This window comes from Thunnus albacares, chromosome 15 (assembly GCF_914725855.1).
Source record: "Thunnus albacares chromosome 15, fThuAlb1.1, whole genome shotgun sequence".
NCBI classification, from domain to species: domain Eukaryota; kingdom Metazoa; phylum Chordata; class Actinopteri; order Scombriformes; family Scombridae; genus Thunnus; species Thunnus albacares.
Genome location: NC_058120.1, coordinates 4917484 through 4933894, shown reverse-complemented (window position 1 = coordinate 4933894; position 16411 = coordinate 4917484). Strand labels below are relative to the sequence as shown.

Genomic DNA, 16411 nt, shown 5'->3' with positions numbered 1-16411 from the left:
AGTTTGAATGTTGGACAACAGGTTAATCAATTCATAATTTTAGAGGCCAAAATAAATACTAGCATGTCTGTATTTAAGCTGTACTAATAGTCAGTACTTTGTATTGTAACATTTTGTCATTTAATCATTGATGTAAATTGAATTTTAAAATAATTGAAAAGATTCACTGTTTTATCAGGATCCTATTCTTGGCAGGCCAGTAAAGCCTGTAAAATAGTTCAATGTTGCTCTTAAGTCAAGAGCTTTAACTCTGTGTGGCACTGCCAAGCTCCTGTCATCTTCTTCTCTGGTTAATGATCTGTGATTGTAAAGGCTGGCCATATTTAGCCTATGTCTGGTCTATTTAATCATTCACTGCTCTACATGTTTTCATTTTTGTATTTTGTTACTTATCTGTGCCACACGGGTTAATGATGCTGCTCAACTATATGGACACAAAGCACAAGTGATGTGAACTCCCTCTGACCATTTAGCAAACAAAACTGTGATGGTACTGAGGAGAGAGCTGATGGAAAAGCTGCAGCAGAAACCAGTGAATCTGTGGCTAGTTGCTCTGCTGTAGCACAGTGAACCGGTCAGATGCAAAACATGCTTTCGACAACAACATGTGTCCGCCAAATCCTGCACATAATGGCTGAATAATAATATAATCAAAAAGAGAAGGCAGCGCCGGTACACATGCGACATTCAGTGTGTGCAAAGTTCTTGAATTCATTGATAAAGACAAAAATCACAAACAAATCTTGTGTTTGAAAGTGCTGAGTGTGTACACTGTAGCTGGCGCATGTCTGTAGATGCTGACTGTTGTGCTGAATCAGTGTGTTATGAGAGTGTGTAGCTGTGCTGTCAGACTGTTGCTCTGATGTACAAGTTGTGTTACTGCTCAGAAATGACTGTGTGAAAATAAGTGACATGCAAACTGGAGTGTACTTGCTAAATAATTAACCGCCCTCGCGGCACTAATGAGAAAACATATCTGCCACTGCCGCTGGTGTGCATATCTTCGACCGTGGCATTTAGCATGTGTTGAGTTTGAACGGTTCTGTGTATTCAAAGAGAAAACAAAGATCATATGATGCTGAGCTGTGCAAATGTGGACTATAGCTGCAAGGAAAATTTCAGAAGAGGTTTCTGTAAATTCTTGTCTGAGCCAGAACGACGAGTGAAGCTGGCTGCTGCCCAATTCTACTCGCATCTGAGTGCCATGTGTGGACCTCTCCTCTCTCTCTCTCTCTCTCTCTCCCCCTCTCTCTCTCTCTCTCCCTCTCTCTAGTCAGAGGAGTCGTTTGGCTTTGTGACACATGCCCAAGTGGGCTTGCCAAGGACTCTCGAATGCGCGTGAGTCATTCTTAGTTAAACAAGAACATGGCTGGCTTCTTGCTTGGTTGGAAGAACAGTGAACCAGGATCTCCAAACATGGCTGCGATGGTTCTCTACTAAACACATCCTGTGTAAAAATGACAAGGATTTGTTTCTTGTCAAGGGAGCGCTAGTGCACAGCGAGAGCCTATCGAACCCCACAGTGCCAGAAGTATTTAGACAACTACATACGGCTAAGAGTCATACAAATTAAATGAATACAAGGGGAACTCATTTTCGAGCACATTTTTTTAGATGGCAAGTAAATTAGAAGTCATGAGAGAGAAGTCACTACTAGAACAGAAACCTGACCAAAGACAGCTGGAAGGAGTAGTGCACATACAGTACACACAACTAGGGTAACAATCACCGGAACTACTGAACATAAACTGTCTTGTAAGATTTCCTTAACCACTGTCTCATCTAGGTTTGCTCAGAGACAGCTGTAAATGATCAGTGTCTGGGCATCTCACGCAGATTTATGTTGATGCATCAAAGATTCTTCTTAAGCAGGTTAATATCATCTTTTCTCAGCATATAGCTCCATATGTCAGACACCATCAAACATGAACAACTCCAGTTATTGTCATCCTGAGTCTTTTCATAGTTCGTAGTTTTGTCACTGACATCATCCATTTTAACACAGTAACAGTCACATGACTTAAATATCCTTTTGTCATTAATTACAAAGTCATATAGATACAACAGTCCCTTCTTTAGCTTGCTTACTAGCCATTGGTCTTCTCTCTCCTTTAGGCCATATCACAGACTATCACTATCATTGTGAACTTAAATGCACTGGACTGCCGGCATCAGTGGACTGGACTCACATTTATTTGCCATGCTAGCAGCATAGTTCTAAGGATGGCAATGTCAGTCCACCACTTAGATCCAGACTGCAATAAAAATACATCAACAACTATACACTTGAATAACCATGACATCCATGTTGCCCAGAGGATTAATCCCAATTTGCTAATTAGCAAATGTTAGCATGCTAACACCTTAAACTAAGATGGTAAACATAACATCTACTCAACATCAGCATGTTACGATTGTCACCATTGTGCCTATTAAATTGAATTAAAGTTGCTCACTGAGGAAGTAAAGCATGAAGTTTTCTAGCGTGAGGGTTAGTTTCAGCATTGTGTGGCCCACTGACTGCACATGCCTCGCCCGCATGTTCCTGCTAGGCCCATGCACTTAGATGGGTAGATAGATGATGTCATGCACATAAAAAAAAACAACTTTTCTGGGCTCTGGACACATTTTACAAACATAAAACCTTTATGAATTAAAACTTCATAATACCAAGGTGGAGGACTATGAGGAAAATGGTTTTTGGACCACAGGGGAGGCAAAACCGCTGATGGCCACAAATTGTGGGACAAATTGGCAGCGAGGCAGAGAGGCTGTGCCGTATCAAGCTCTTTACTACAGCCATGATTTTAACTCAAAGTACCACTGTGCCTCCATGCAGCCTCACAGAGCTGCTAGCGTGGCGCTTGTTACTTCTTGTACTGAATTCCACAATTCAGGACACAAGGTGAGAGATAGTGAAGCTGCCGAAAACATCTCTAATATTAAATGTGTAACTACTACTACAGTTTTTTTTTTTGCTGATGGTTTGTATGATTTCTATGGATGTAACAAAAAACTTTATAAAACACTGTACAAAGTGCTTTATGGACATATAGAACTAATAAAATCAGACAATAAAAGAGCAGCAATAAAATCTTATGACAAACAGAAAAATTGTGCTCACAATATGTGCTTCATGCTCTTCATGTGTTTTTTGTGTTCATTTGTTAGAAGTTGTCTTGGCCCTGCATGAAGAACAGTATCCCTGTACACCCATGTCATTGCAGTACAGTAAGCTTTGAACTTTCATCGCAAGCCTTTAGCCAATATGACAAGTAAAATAAGGCCCAGGTTTAAAATAACCAGCGTTCAGCGTTTATTCAAGATACATTTTCAGGAACTAATTTAAAAGAAATGTGAAACAGTGCTCCCCAAATTCACCAGCTGTCCTGAACTGGATGGGCACAGGAAGGGGCCAGTAGAGTTCCTTTCAACAACTATCTTGGGCCCAATCTCCCTGTGCAAATGAGCAAAGCTTTGGGGATTTCTGGCTTTGCATTCCATAATGCTGCAGAGACTGAGCGCCTCACAAAGCCTGACTGCAGCAAATTCCACACAATGGAACTCCACTTTCCCTCCCTGACTCACTAACACTGTCACTCAGTCAGACCAGGCCACTGTTGTGGGGCAGTGCACGAGGTGAGGGGTAAACAACCTTAAGACATGTAGACAGTGGGAGGTGGCTGGCTGCTGACCACCATTCAGAGCTCAAGTAGGGGGGGCCACAGAAATGTGTCTGCTTTTCACAGCCGTTATCAGGTCTACAGCCTGGTGACAGCGTGACGACAACCCCCAGTGAACAGACTCACCGGCCGTCCTGCACCCACAAACACCAGTGTCCACTCATGATCTGGACATTCACTCCATTCAATGCTGCCGTTCACTCAGCACACACAGCTACTGAACTGACATCTAGCTGCACAGTTTCAAATTGTTGTTTACAATAACTGTGCTTAAGAACGTCGAGTATCACAATATATTAGAAGCCAACTGAATTACTGCATAGAGATTAAATAAACATGATGAACACCAAAAGACAGACACAAACCACTTCATAGAGTAGTGCATTAACAGACTGACACTATTAGCAGCTGTGCAGACACATGCTGTACATACATGTGTACATTAAGGCTCCAGTGTTGAAACATGACATAATTCCACACTCAAGCAGCATAAAAACAAGACTAGAGCTGCAACTAATCATCATTTTCATGATTGATTATTGTGCAGATTGTTTTCTCAATTAATCATGTCAACTATAAAACATCAGAAAATGTCCATGATATTTTCCACAAGTCCTTGGTGACATTATCAAATATCTTGTTTTGTCTGTCCACCAGTACAAACCCAACAACATTCACTTTACAATGATATCAAAAGTAGCAAATGCTCACATTGGAGGGGCTGAAACTAGAAGAGTACTACAAGAGTTGGCATTTCTGTTTCAAAAAATGACTTCAATGAATTACTGATTATCAAAATAGTTGCCTGGCAACCAATGAATTGACTAATCATTGAGGCAATAATATATTCAAAAATAATGACAAGCAAACAGCTAAAATGTCCAAACCACTGGTACACTGATCTGTGAAATGAAGTTACACTGGCAGATTCTGACACTGTGTGTCATACAAAGAGCTGCTGAGGTAATATCACCCATAATCCAGCACAAAAAGTAAAACAACCCATATATATATGATGTTGGAAGAATAGCGCTAATGTTAAAGTAATCATTTCTCCAACGCCACCAAATCCCTGAGAAGATATGCAGCAGTGTCATTACAGAGAGGAAATGTAATTTACTATCATGCCTCAAACAGAAAGTCCTTTGAGAAAACAGCTGAAAAACAAATGTAGGCCAGAAAGAACCAAAAAAAAAAAAAAATCTGGGGAAAAAAAGTCAATGTTCCTTGCTCCAAGTGTCATGTAGAAAAGCTCTTGGCACAGAGCCCATGTGCAGTAGTACCTCTGAGCCAAGACTTTTGATTCTCTACTGCAGTGTGGCTCAGAGCAATGAGAAAGAGATGTTTTCAAGAAGTTGAAGACACATTCATTGTTCCAAAGTTATCTGAACAGTGTGTGTTAATCCTACACATGCATATAGACGTCTACACACTGACTGAATTGTTATGGTTACAAACACACAACACTCAGAGGTTTCCCAGCCTGCGGGAGTCCAAGGTGAGTCACCCACATGCTTTTTGATCACCTGGGCTAAAGGAGGGAAAAGGTCTTTGTTGCTGTTCATGTCAACCTCAAAAATCCAACAGACACAATAAAGATAAGTGACACCTCTGCGTGTTTTGTAGTTCCACTCCTGTTAAACCCTAATGGTTGTCCCTAATGCTACGGTATTATAAATAGATCTCAGAGGGTTTTACACAACTACATTAAAGATATCAATCATGCCAGCAAGAATATATCTGTAAAAAATATACCAATAAATAAAAATATAACGAAATCAGATCACTTTTCTAACAGATAACCTTTCTGATCATCTGACACTCCTATAATATGATTGTTTTACATTCCTAAGAAATCCCTATTTAGGAGTATGGCATCCTGCCAGGTGATAGGAGGAATGCAGTGTCTATACTGACACATTGCTTAGCTCCATGTGAAGTGTCTCTACAGCAAGAAAAAGTCCAAAAGACAAATATTCTTAGGATTTAGAATTTGTGGACACTTTAACATACAACCTCTCTGTAAGGGGACATACTGAATCCACTCTGACTGCCGTGTTATGAGGCTTAATTTGATCAGCCGCTGCATGCAGACCTCAAACTGCAACCTCACTGTAAGACATTCTTCACAACAGTGCCTGGGTCAACTCAAGTTTGGTATAGCGGTGTTTTGTCACCGCAGAGGACCGGTGATTTGCTGAACATTTTATACAATGGAAAAGAGGGAAGGCTTGAGTAGGAGCTGCTGTGTTCATGTCCTGACATGACAGCGGAGCGGGGAGGAAAGGCGACAAGTGGCTGCCGCTTCAAAGCTCACCAGCATGAAAGCTTGTGGGGAAAACCGCAGCATGCCCTCCTGCTCTGATCAACCCTCTAACAGATTTAGACACATCCTACAGACGACCTAAACAATCCTTTCATTGCTGTGGTGAAAGATGGACTTTCATCTTTCCTTTGGGGGTATCTGGGCAGGGCTGCACCCTGGGCTCCCTTCAAGGCTGTGGGCTGACCCCAGATGTTGAGGAGGACAAGGCTAATTGTGAGTATGCTGCAGTGGCTGGTGTGGTTCAGGCTGGCTGAGTTGCCCCTTTGTCCCCCCTGCTTACAGGCTGAATGAAGCTATTTATAGGTCCATGCATTATAGACTGAAATGCACAACAAGATTGCAGCCGCCAATTACAGACAAAGGGTGCCACATATTTGGGAGATTGGACTGATCTGGAGCTTTTTGTTCCTTCATTGTGGCTCTGAGAGACTGTCGCCAGCTACATCAAAAAAGGAAACTGTTTAGCTGGGTGACCATAGCAGAGTGCTCCTGACATCCAGGACTCACTCACAAGTGTGTGTCAAGTAAGAAGTATTTCCTTCCTTTCATCTCAGAAGGAAAGTCAAACATGGAGACACAAAAACAGTCCAAACACAACGATACCTTTTCTGACGTAAGTGAAGGAAGCAACTCAAGAAACTGCTCCACATCATGACTCTATCACACTAAAGATCCATTGTAAAAAAGCAAGCCTGCTGGTTGAGACTGACCTCGAGCAAGAATCTTCTCTGGAAAAACATGATAACACACCCAGTGAAGAGTGAAGAGTGTGCTTAAGATCAGATCTATTTGGACTATAACTTTGCATTTTGTTTAAAGTCATTAAAGCGTGTCTTCATTAGGGAGATGTGTGCTGTGTTGCTCATACAAACTCTCTCATGCAGGGACCTATTGAAGAGCCTAACCCTCCTCCACATTGCTTGCGGCTCACTTCACCAGCTGTGTGACCCTAAAAACCCTGTTCATTAACCTCTACAGCCAACAGCTGAACTCTTCGGCAGGTGTCTTAACTTGGTGAAAACGTCCTGAGACACTGTAACAACCTCTTCACTACCACAAGACCTATTTTATCAACTAGCCTTTGTTTTCATTCCAACTTCAGCCAGTGGCTGAAAGTCCAAAAAAGTTGGTTTTAACAGAGTGATTTATTAACGCCAATAATATCAACAAATATAAGTTTAGCAGAGGCTTGAAACGTGGAGAGAGGCACAGTGCTTTGAGCATTCATTGCATTCCCGTCTGGTGTGCCCACAGGGTGAGTTCCCGTTAGATTTAAGGAAAAAGCTACTTACAGAATGGTAGTCTGAGGAGAGACTGCTGGTACGGTTTCCAGGTTTAGATGCATACATCTCACGGTGGTTCGGAAGCATAAACAGCGACTCGGACAACAAAGTACAAACTGTGGTCCGCTAGCAAGTAATAACAAAGCCACCGCGAGTAGACACGGAGGAAAGAGGTGGCCAGCCCGCAGCGCCATTGCTAGCAGTGAGCCGAGCAGAGCACAGACCGCCAGCTGCTCCTCACACTGACTGAGAGGCAGCGCGACTGGGACAGAGGCGCGCGCGCACGCACGCACGCACGCACACAGAGAGACTTACTGTACATTCAGGACAATTATCTTTAAATACACTGGTTTAAATACATGTTATAGTGTTTGAAGAGTTCTCACTTATTTTACATTTTTTTAACTGCAAGTCAGCTCTATTTTCTATTACTTTTTAATTATCGGTTTATGCATTTCTAACAAGAAAACCACAATTCTTCTGTTTATGTAGGCTACAGTATTTTGTTGTTTTTTATTTCAGACACGCTGTGGCAATGTAAAGATGTGTTTCTCATGCCAATAAAGCCTCTTTGAATTGAATTGAAGTGAGACAAACACACACACACACACACACACACAGCGAGAGAGAGAGAGAGAGAGAGACAGAGAGAGAGAGAGAGAGAGAGAGAGAGAGAGAGAGAGAGAGAGAGAGAGAGAGAGCGTTACAGAGAAGGGATTGAAGCTGGTAGAAGAACTGTATCATTATTATTAAACTTAAGCATTTAGTCAGACCGCAATTAGCAATTTATTTGACCTCAGCTGTTCCTAAATGTCATTTATAACACTCACTGTAGCTAATTTAAAAATAAATATATTGTATAACGTCCCCAGAGCCCATAATTTGGTAGTTTATTAGCAATTTTGTTATAATCCCAAAATGTGTCACAGTGTTACACAAGCGCTGCTGGGAGACGTTAAATCCCAAAATGTCCTCCTTAGTTTGACATTTGAGTCGATATGAACCTTTTTAACAGCAGATATTTTGACTTGTAGCAATCACAGGTAACAGTGGCTAAACAGCATTTAGGGTCCATACAATGGTGAAAGAATTATATTCCCTCATTTATGTAAAACACCACAATGTAAGAAAGCCTATCCCATCACAAGGAAAAGCATTAATAAGCTTACTTAAGTCAAAGTACAAAAGTATCACCAGCAAAATTTCAAGTAAAATTTCAACTTCAATTTCCTTATGCTATCATATATTTGTACCTGTGAGTTTTATGTGAATATTGTTTTTTAATGTGTAAACAGCACTAATGTTGGAGATGGTCGAGGTGGAGCTAACTTTAACTAGCCTGCACTATACTGTTGCGCAGTTTAAAATTGTTAGCCTTTACAATGTGACGCATTAAGATAATCTTATGTTATGAACGCAAATCAGTAGTTCTGTAAAAGTGGAGTAAAAAGTATTAACCTTTGGAATGTAGTGAAGTAGAGGTACGTAGGCGAGCATGAAATGAAAATATTAAAGTAAAGTAGTCCCACATGTAGGCCTACTCGAGTTCTGTTACAATTCACCAGTAAAGGTAGGCTGTGCTGGTGAGCTGGCATACACAATACCAAAGTCCACCAACTGGCATACATGGAATGCAATCATTGTTAATGTTTTTTATTAGACCTGCGCTTGTCCTGACATGTTGAAATGTTGGCCTTGAAAACAGCCTTCAGGAGGTGGATCTTAAAATAGCTCAATATGACGAAAATGAACTAAGGAATGCAAAGAAAGCTCACATATTCAGTTAGTTTGGAGGGCCAAAAGCACATATTATTATGATTAGTATTAGTATTATTTTAGCTTGGCTTCACTGTATTATATAACTGTTTCATAAATATTTAGGTTTTTATGGTATGACTGTAAAAATAAGATAACCCTACCGTTCTCTCCACGAGCAATGTAGGTTATGCTCATTCTAACTGGCGGGCTAATTAGCATTTTGATTCATCACAGGTGTGTATAATTACTGTGCCTTCAGCATGTTGTCCAACTGGTGCACCAATCAGAAACGACAACAAGAACTACCTATTTTAATAAGCAGTAACGTTTACATGAAGTCATGGAGTCATTTACCTGCAACATTATTATTACACGCCGCAGCCTTCCTTTATTATTACTTTGGATTTGCTGACATCTGCTGGTAAATGTAGGAATAACACTCAGTATCAGTATGTAAAATACAATGTAAACTTTACAGGCCTGACACAACAAAGATTTATTTTTCAGAATCACAAAACATAATGCCACTATTAGAAAAAGTCACATTTTGTGCTTTTAAAAATGTGTTATTTAAATACCAATATCAGATAAACATGTTTATACCTGGAACCTTCAGTTTGACTAATATAAAGGAAGTTTCCACATCATACTTATTTAAATTGAATGCTGGACCGTGATTGGCTCCAAACTAGTTATGATGTCATAATCCTGCTTGTAGGTACACACCTTAAACTCAGTTTTTTGATGAGCACAGAGAAACTTTCTCCATTCAGCAGATGAATGTAAAAATAGTCTTCTAGTGTCAAACTCTGGATGGAGTACAATACTTGTCTACTCCAGGCAGAGTTATCAGATGTAGCCCCAGAGGTTCATGTGAAACAATGTATGTGCCTTGCTAGTTCATGCTGCTTTGTGAGCTGTAGCCTGAGAGGAGGACAGGAAACATGACAATCCCAGATCACATTCATATATTACAAAAGGAATTTTTAAACGTTGACAGCTCAGATGAAGAATTTCTTTCTGTTCTCAGTGTATTGTGAAACACCATCTTTCCAGTGTGTTCACACTTCAGATTCATTCCTTAACTTCTCCCTGACAGGGACAGTTTTGATGTTGACTAGCTAACTAGCTGTTCATGATGAGGAACTGAAACATGACACCTTCATGCCACTGTAAAAAATGTTCCCTCTAATTTTGTTATTGTGTCAGTCTGTGGATGTCAGAGCTGTGGCTATTTGTCAGGGCAAGCCAAAGTGCAGGTGACAGACTGATGACACCAACGCATGTTCACCTCAGCAAAATAAAAAAATGAGACATGAAAAGGGCCAAAAGGGCAAGGCCAATAACAGATGGCACCCACCTGTTGACATTTAGATATGGATCTTAATGCTGTGCTGTATGCAGTGAGATAGATCTTTTAGCTAGTGGTTGGAGACACTGGCTACACTTCAAACTTTTTAAAACCTCTTTAAAAGTGGAACAATGCCAGTCCAGACGCTGGGAGAAGATAAGGAATATGTACAAGATGTTCTGGACCCTGGTAAAGTAAAGGAATCCAAATGTGAGTGCACTCTCTAGTGATCTGTACTGTATGCACAGAGAGAATAATGAACTAGATTTTACCTTAGAAAAGTCAGTCTGAAGACTCTTCCTGATTAAATACATGGAATCTTTGATTGTCGTCCCCAGTTGGAGACCTTTGATGCATGTCATACCCCTCTGTTTCCCCTCGTCCCCTGTCTGCCCCTACACTGTCAAGTGTCCAATAAAGACAAAATTGCCAAAATATTAAATAATACAAGACCCAAGGCCCTGTAGACCTTTCAAAGATATAGAGAGAGTGCTTAACAAGAGGTTGACCTATAATAATTAAAGATCCCCTCCAGACATGCATTAAGACATATAAAATACTTGGAACAATAATGTGTGTGAGATATGGTTTTTCCACACTAATTAATTACCACTTTATTCATTAAGAATCCCAGAATCTATGAATATGCAAATATTGTTTGTCATAAAATTAACTGCTGGACATAAGATGTCTCCTACTTCACTTTAAAGTCCATTCTCAGTGTTTGTGCACTGGAGGCTTCAAGTGTCCACATCACACTTGTGTAAGTTGAATATTGGACCATGATTGGCTTGCAAAGTAGTCATGATGTCACAAATGCTCATAGGCACAACCATCATCAGTAAACTAAAAGAAAACCTAAACTAGGCCCGTGTCTAGGAGCAGCTAGCACATGCTACTTGCAGTAGGTCTGCACCTGAACTGGACTAACTTCAAAATGACTCTGAGGAGCTTGTATCCTTGCTTTTTTATGTAGGAAACCCCTCCTCCCCAGACAAACCAAAGTTAGATTACAATCATTTGAGTAATCTAAATAACCTTTCTATTTAAAACAACATGGACAAGGTCTACATGTTATTGTAAGAGTCTTACTATAGGAAACATTGACAAACATATTGTTTGGGGTACATTAAAAGACTAATCCCCAAAACAATTAATAATCCCCCTGTGTACTCCAACCCACCTGGTACAGTCTGGGTTCCCCCCACTATAAAGCCCTGTGGAGCCTCCCACTTCCTGTTTGGCAGTTCAGGTTCCTGCAGGTAATGTGAAGTGGAGCACACAGAGCCCCACAAACACCTTGACTAACACCTGACTACAATGCAAATGAGAATGGTGCGATGGTAAATTAGCCTGACTACACGCTCAGAGCAAACTCTACAGTGCCAGCTCAAAGGAATAAAATAAAGAATTTGACAATGTAGTGTGTGTTTGGCCAGTGTGCAGCCTGCTCTCTAGAGGGCACAGGCTGGTACTGTGACAATACAGACTATTTTAAATTAAACTTTGTCTGTGTACTGTAATTTAACAGGTTTTATTCATGCAACCCAAGTGTAAAAATTGATACAAGTACTACACTGTCTACCCTTAGCGGATCCGAACACCTGCAAAAACTGTTAAAGCTGAGAGTCAGCTCATTAACCTCAAAGTCAATGTTTCAGTCTCAATCCAGTGTAGAATCAAAACAATAAAAAATGCATCACTGCACTAATACTTACAGACTGCTGTGGTAAATGAGCACTTCACTGGTTTTATAAGGGGAGTTATGGGGAAGACTGTTCAGCCTGTGAAAACAGTCTTCTGTGGCTTTGTGAGCAACTGACATTACTAGAGTAAACTCAGCTTAAAGAATATTTACAACTTCTTAAAGTCTGAGGCAGAAAACAGGGGTGTGCAGTTTGAAAGACATGGGTCACCGTGTCTAACAAAAGACTATTGAGGTGAGCTATTGAGTTTGCATTATGGGTAGTGTAGGATGCTGCGTAACTGTTAGTACCGCTAACAGAACTCTTTTAAAATGTACTGGAATTGGAAGGATGAAGAGATGGGAAGGAAAGATCAATATGGAACAGGGCCTTGTAGCCTTCTTTAATTGCTCTATTGTGAAGAGGAGCATCTTGACTAAATCACAAATTGAAATGGCTGCATCTTCATCTTAATTAAAGAGCTGGTCACACAAAATTATTCAGTAAAAAGTGTGTAAAGTAGTAGTTTACTTAAATCGTTTTTCACTTTTCCTATTGAGATTATCAGCGACAAAAGGATCATTTGTGAACCAAGTAGGAGGCCGCATTAAGATACAAATCAGTTAAGTTTGGAGAACACACAGCATACATGTGGTGGATTTGTGTACTGCATAGTTTGGGTTTGCTGACATCTGCTGGTGGAGAGTTCACTGCAACAATTTTAAAATTATGAACATACTGTAGATTCTGGAGAATCATTATACAAAACAAGTCCAAAGAAGTCATTTTACAGGCCTCTGGCAACACATTTTTTTCTTTATTCAGAGTAAGATGTGTCAACATCCAGCATGACAAAAATTGTACAAAGTTCACAATTTATAAATGAAATATCACAGCAACTTGTGATCTCACACATTTATAGCAAAATTAAAATGTCAACAAATCCATGCTGTGTAGTACAAAAATAAATCAAACTTCAGTTTCACAGAGAGCACAATAGTTTATACAAAATCCTGTCTTTGTTAATGGTCACTGAAATCAATCTCAAAATTAAATGGCTCAAATAAAATAATAAACTCTGATGAATTCACAATAATTTATATGAAAAGTCAGCATTCTAAATATGTGACAACCCTTTTGTGTTCCCTATAGATAGTCACAGATAACTCTTTTCAGATTTGTTATTTATGTACCAACATCAGATGAGCAGCTGGTTTGTGCTTTATAATCCCTTTTCCATTTTTACTGATAATGAGAATTAATTCAAAAACTGGTACTAGCTATTACTCTACTGAAGCATTACTATATTGGCAAAAAGCTGCAGACACGATGCTGTGGAAAAAGGCGTATGCAGTCATGGATGATGGGTAGTAGAGTCCTGAAAGAGGACAGTAAAGTACAATAGATGAGATTCAATCAGGTGAATGACAAGCACCTTTTGCATTAGCTCTCAAAAAGGCAAATTCTGAACATGACCGCTAACAACTAGAACAACAGAATGGAGGGGTGCATACAGTCAGGCATATTGGGCGTGATGCTGGATTGTATCACCCCTCGAAGGTCTCGTTTCACCAGGCCTTCGTTTTCTTCTGCTTTTTTTAAAACCTTGAATTGATTGACTACTTAATCCTTTGTACAGTGATTAGATATAAAGTGCTGCTGGGGGATAACTTCATCTTCCTAAAACATAGCAAAAATGAAAGAACATTGTTAATGTTTTTACACTTGATAATAGCCTACAATATAACTGCTATGGTTATAATCATCCTCTTCTCTGATTTCAAGTCCCTGTTCTTCCTCTTTCAGTGGTACTAAATCCACACCTACAGTGGCTCCAAGCAGTTGGTTGCTCCAATCGTGTGCCAAAGAGGTCACCTGGAAAATTGCACGCCGCCGTACGTAAGGATAATATCTTCAAGGACAAGTGCAAATAGTCTACTGGCACATAAGTGGGGACAGTGACCCTGTAAGTCCCGCTGTCATACTCTATAAATACTCTTTACAAAACCCTCTGAAACCCTCCTCTCAGGCTCTCGGGTACTGCTTTTATTTTCTGTAAGAACATCAAAACATGGAAACGAAGGTGTCCCTGTGCAAAATCGTACAGAAAAAAAGTGGAACTCATATACTTTCACTTCTAAAACTCAATGTCCAGGTTCCCTCCTCTTTTTTAAAAAGACTTTTTGTATTAAAAGATTTGTATAAAAATCAATATTTTACATAGGCTATATTAAAAAGATTCATGTTACCCCGCTATGCTTATAAACAAGAAATTGCATATACCCAACCTTTTTTTTTTCCTTTGCAGATTGCATCCCGTACCTATTATAAACAAATGATTTAGTTATTATATTGCTGAGACGTTTCTTGATCCTAGCAACACAAGTCTCGAAATTGAGCAGATTTGATACTAGAAAGGCTAGAATGTGGTCTCTATAGGTCATTGTCTTTACACATCATTTCTATTTGAGATTATTTAAGGATGAGCATGTGAATGCATGCACCGCACAGATGTGTTCCTCTAGGAATTAATTGGCTCTCCTAGATAATGGGACTTCCACCATCGGGTTTCCGTGTAATGATGTTTACAATATAACTGTTCATACATACATTCATACATACGTCAGGTCAGTTTCCTCTCCAGGTTCATTTACAGCACCAATTAAAAATGCCCCCACATACAGCTACACATCATTTTTTTTTCGTCAAAACAAAACACAAACGTTTCTCAAGCATTGTCAGAAAATAAAGCGATTCGCAAACCAGTTCTTGCTCTTGAACAATCTACACGCAAGAAGAAGAAGAAGAAGAAGGAGAAAAAAACATCTAAAATCATTGAGTCCAAAATCACCCAGTGAGGAGAAAAATAAGTAGCTTCCTCCTTGCTTGTGGTTTTTTCATTTTTATTTCACTGTCCAGTTCAGCTTTTTTCATCTAAAATGCTTTGTTGTCAAGCAATAAAAAGAACTCTCGTTCCGTTATCATTAGCTTACTGTTCAGAAATATACACTAAAAATGTGCATACATGAGCAGCTAGAAACATTACATGACACTATGTCAGCTCATATGAAAACGTACAAAATGTGAATGTCCTCAAAAACTATTTTGCGGTTTACTCTTTTATGTTCTTCCTCAAAGCAAGACCCAAAAAGAAAGGAAAGAAAGAAATTATCTCAAGGTCTCTCTAAGCATAATACCTCTTTTTTTGAAAGAACGGAATTTAGAATATATAACACTATATAAGTTACTGCACCGAACCGAGGAGACCAAACCATCACTGCCTTTTTGTCTGTGGATTTTGATACACCACCCACACCTGATGGGGGAACAAAAATCTCCCTTTGCTGAATGGTTACACTTGGATCCCTTGAACAGCTTGCTTGATATTTTCCAACAGGGCTTTGTTTTCTGGGCTCTGGTACTGGTCTTGGTTTGTGTACATATCCGTTAGAGTGGTCACGTAGGCGTCAAAGTTCTGCTCGCTTATTGGCTCCTGCAGGACCAAAGACACAACATGTAGGCGATCAGAGGAAAACAGAGGTAACATAAAAACATAACATCTTCTCATCTGAAATTACATCCAATTCAGTTAATTTTTCTGGGTTAGGTGTCTCACCAAAACATGATTTGCTGTTAAAAATGCAGCTTTGTCTACAAGCCAGTGTATCAATTCAAAGTTACAAATAAACAAAACTACTTTCACAATGATGCTACACTGTTACTCATTCTACTCCATTTCATGCTCACTGATCTCTACTATTATAAAACACAATGAGAACAAACAACAGGAGCACATGCATAGTGTATGTGGTTAATGGCAAAGGAGAAAGACATGAGTAAAGGAAAATGTATGGAAGCAAAGAAAGGCCATTACAATCTGAATCGCATATGTTTCTTAATGCTGAATTGTGAAGTGTAACCATTACTGAGTATTGAAATCCTGATATCACTGAAATATAGTTCTGAGATATTTGTGGTTTCAATCTCCCTCTTTGAAATTCCCAGAAGGTAATTTCAAGTTTTGCAATTTCCAAAACCTTGATTTTTTTTTTTTGTTCACAAATTCAGACAATTCAAGCACGCAGGGTTTCCAATCACTCATATGAACTTCTCTTTCTTGGATCAGGAGACTGACAGAATGTAACCTGATGGGTTCTGACAGCTGGTTCCATGTAGGATGAGGATTTGTTTAGCTCCGACGATAACACATCTCTTATTGCGCCTTTTATGTCTCCTTGTGCTTTTTAAATAGCAAAGATCAATGGAAAACATATACTGAAGACAAAGATTGTGAGTGAAAAGACACATCACTCTGTTAACACCAG

General features: G+C 39.6%; 2 protein-coding genes across 5 annotated transcripts in view; both read right to left on the bottom strand.

Annotated features, from left to right (window-relative positions):
* Nucleotides 1-9223, bottom strand: part of LOC122998001 (peroxidasin) — a 56441-nt gene extending 47218 nt beyond the window's left edge. The window contains exon 1 of one of the 3 annotated variants that reach the window (XM_044374463.1): nt 9212-9223. Coding sequence is in view for 2 of the 3 variants with exons in the window: in XM_044374460.1 (XP_044230395.1) it covers nt 7302-7486 (185 nt within the window). In the remaining variant the exon portion in view is untranslated. Of the gene's footprint in view, nt 1-7301; nt 7582-9211 lie in introns of those variants that run through there. The other 2 variants (XM_044374460.1, XM_044374461.1) reach the window with 2 other exon arrangements.
* Nucleotides 9224-14045: 4822 nt separating this feature from the next.
* The window catches only part of myt1lb (myelin transcription factor 1-like, b), a 143745-nt gene continuing 141379 nt past the window's right edge, over nt 14046-16411 (bottom strand). For both annotated transcript variants that reach the window (XM_044375586.1, XM_044375587.1), the window contains one exon: nt 14046-15579. In XM_044375586.1, coding sequence (XP_044231521.1) covers nt 15439-15579 — 141 coding nt within the window. In that variant the 3' untranslated portion in view covers nt 14046-15438. The remainder of the gene's footprint in view (nt 15580-16411) is intronic.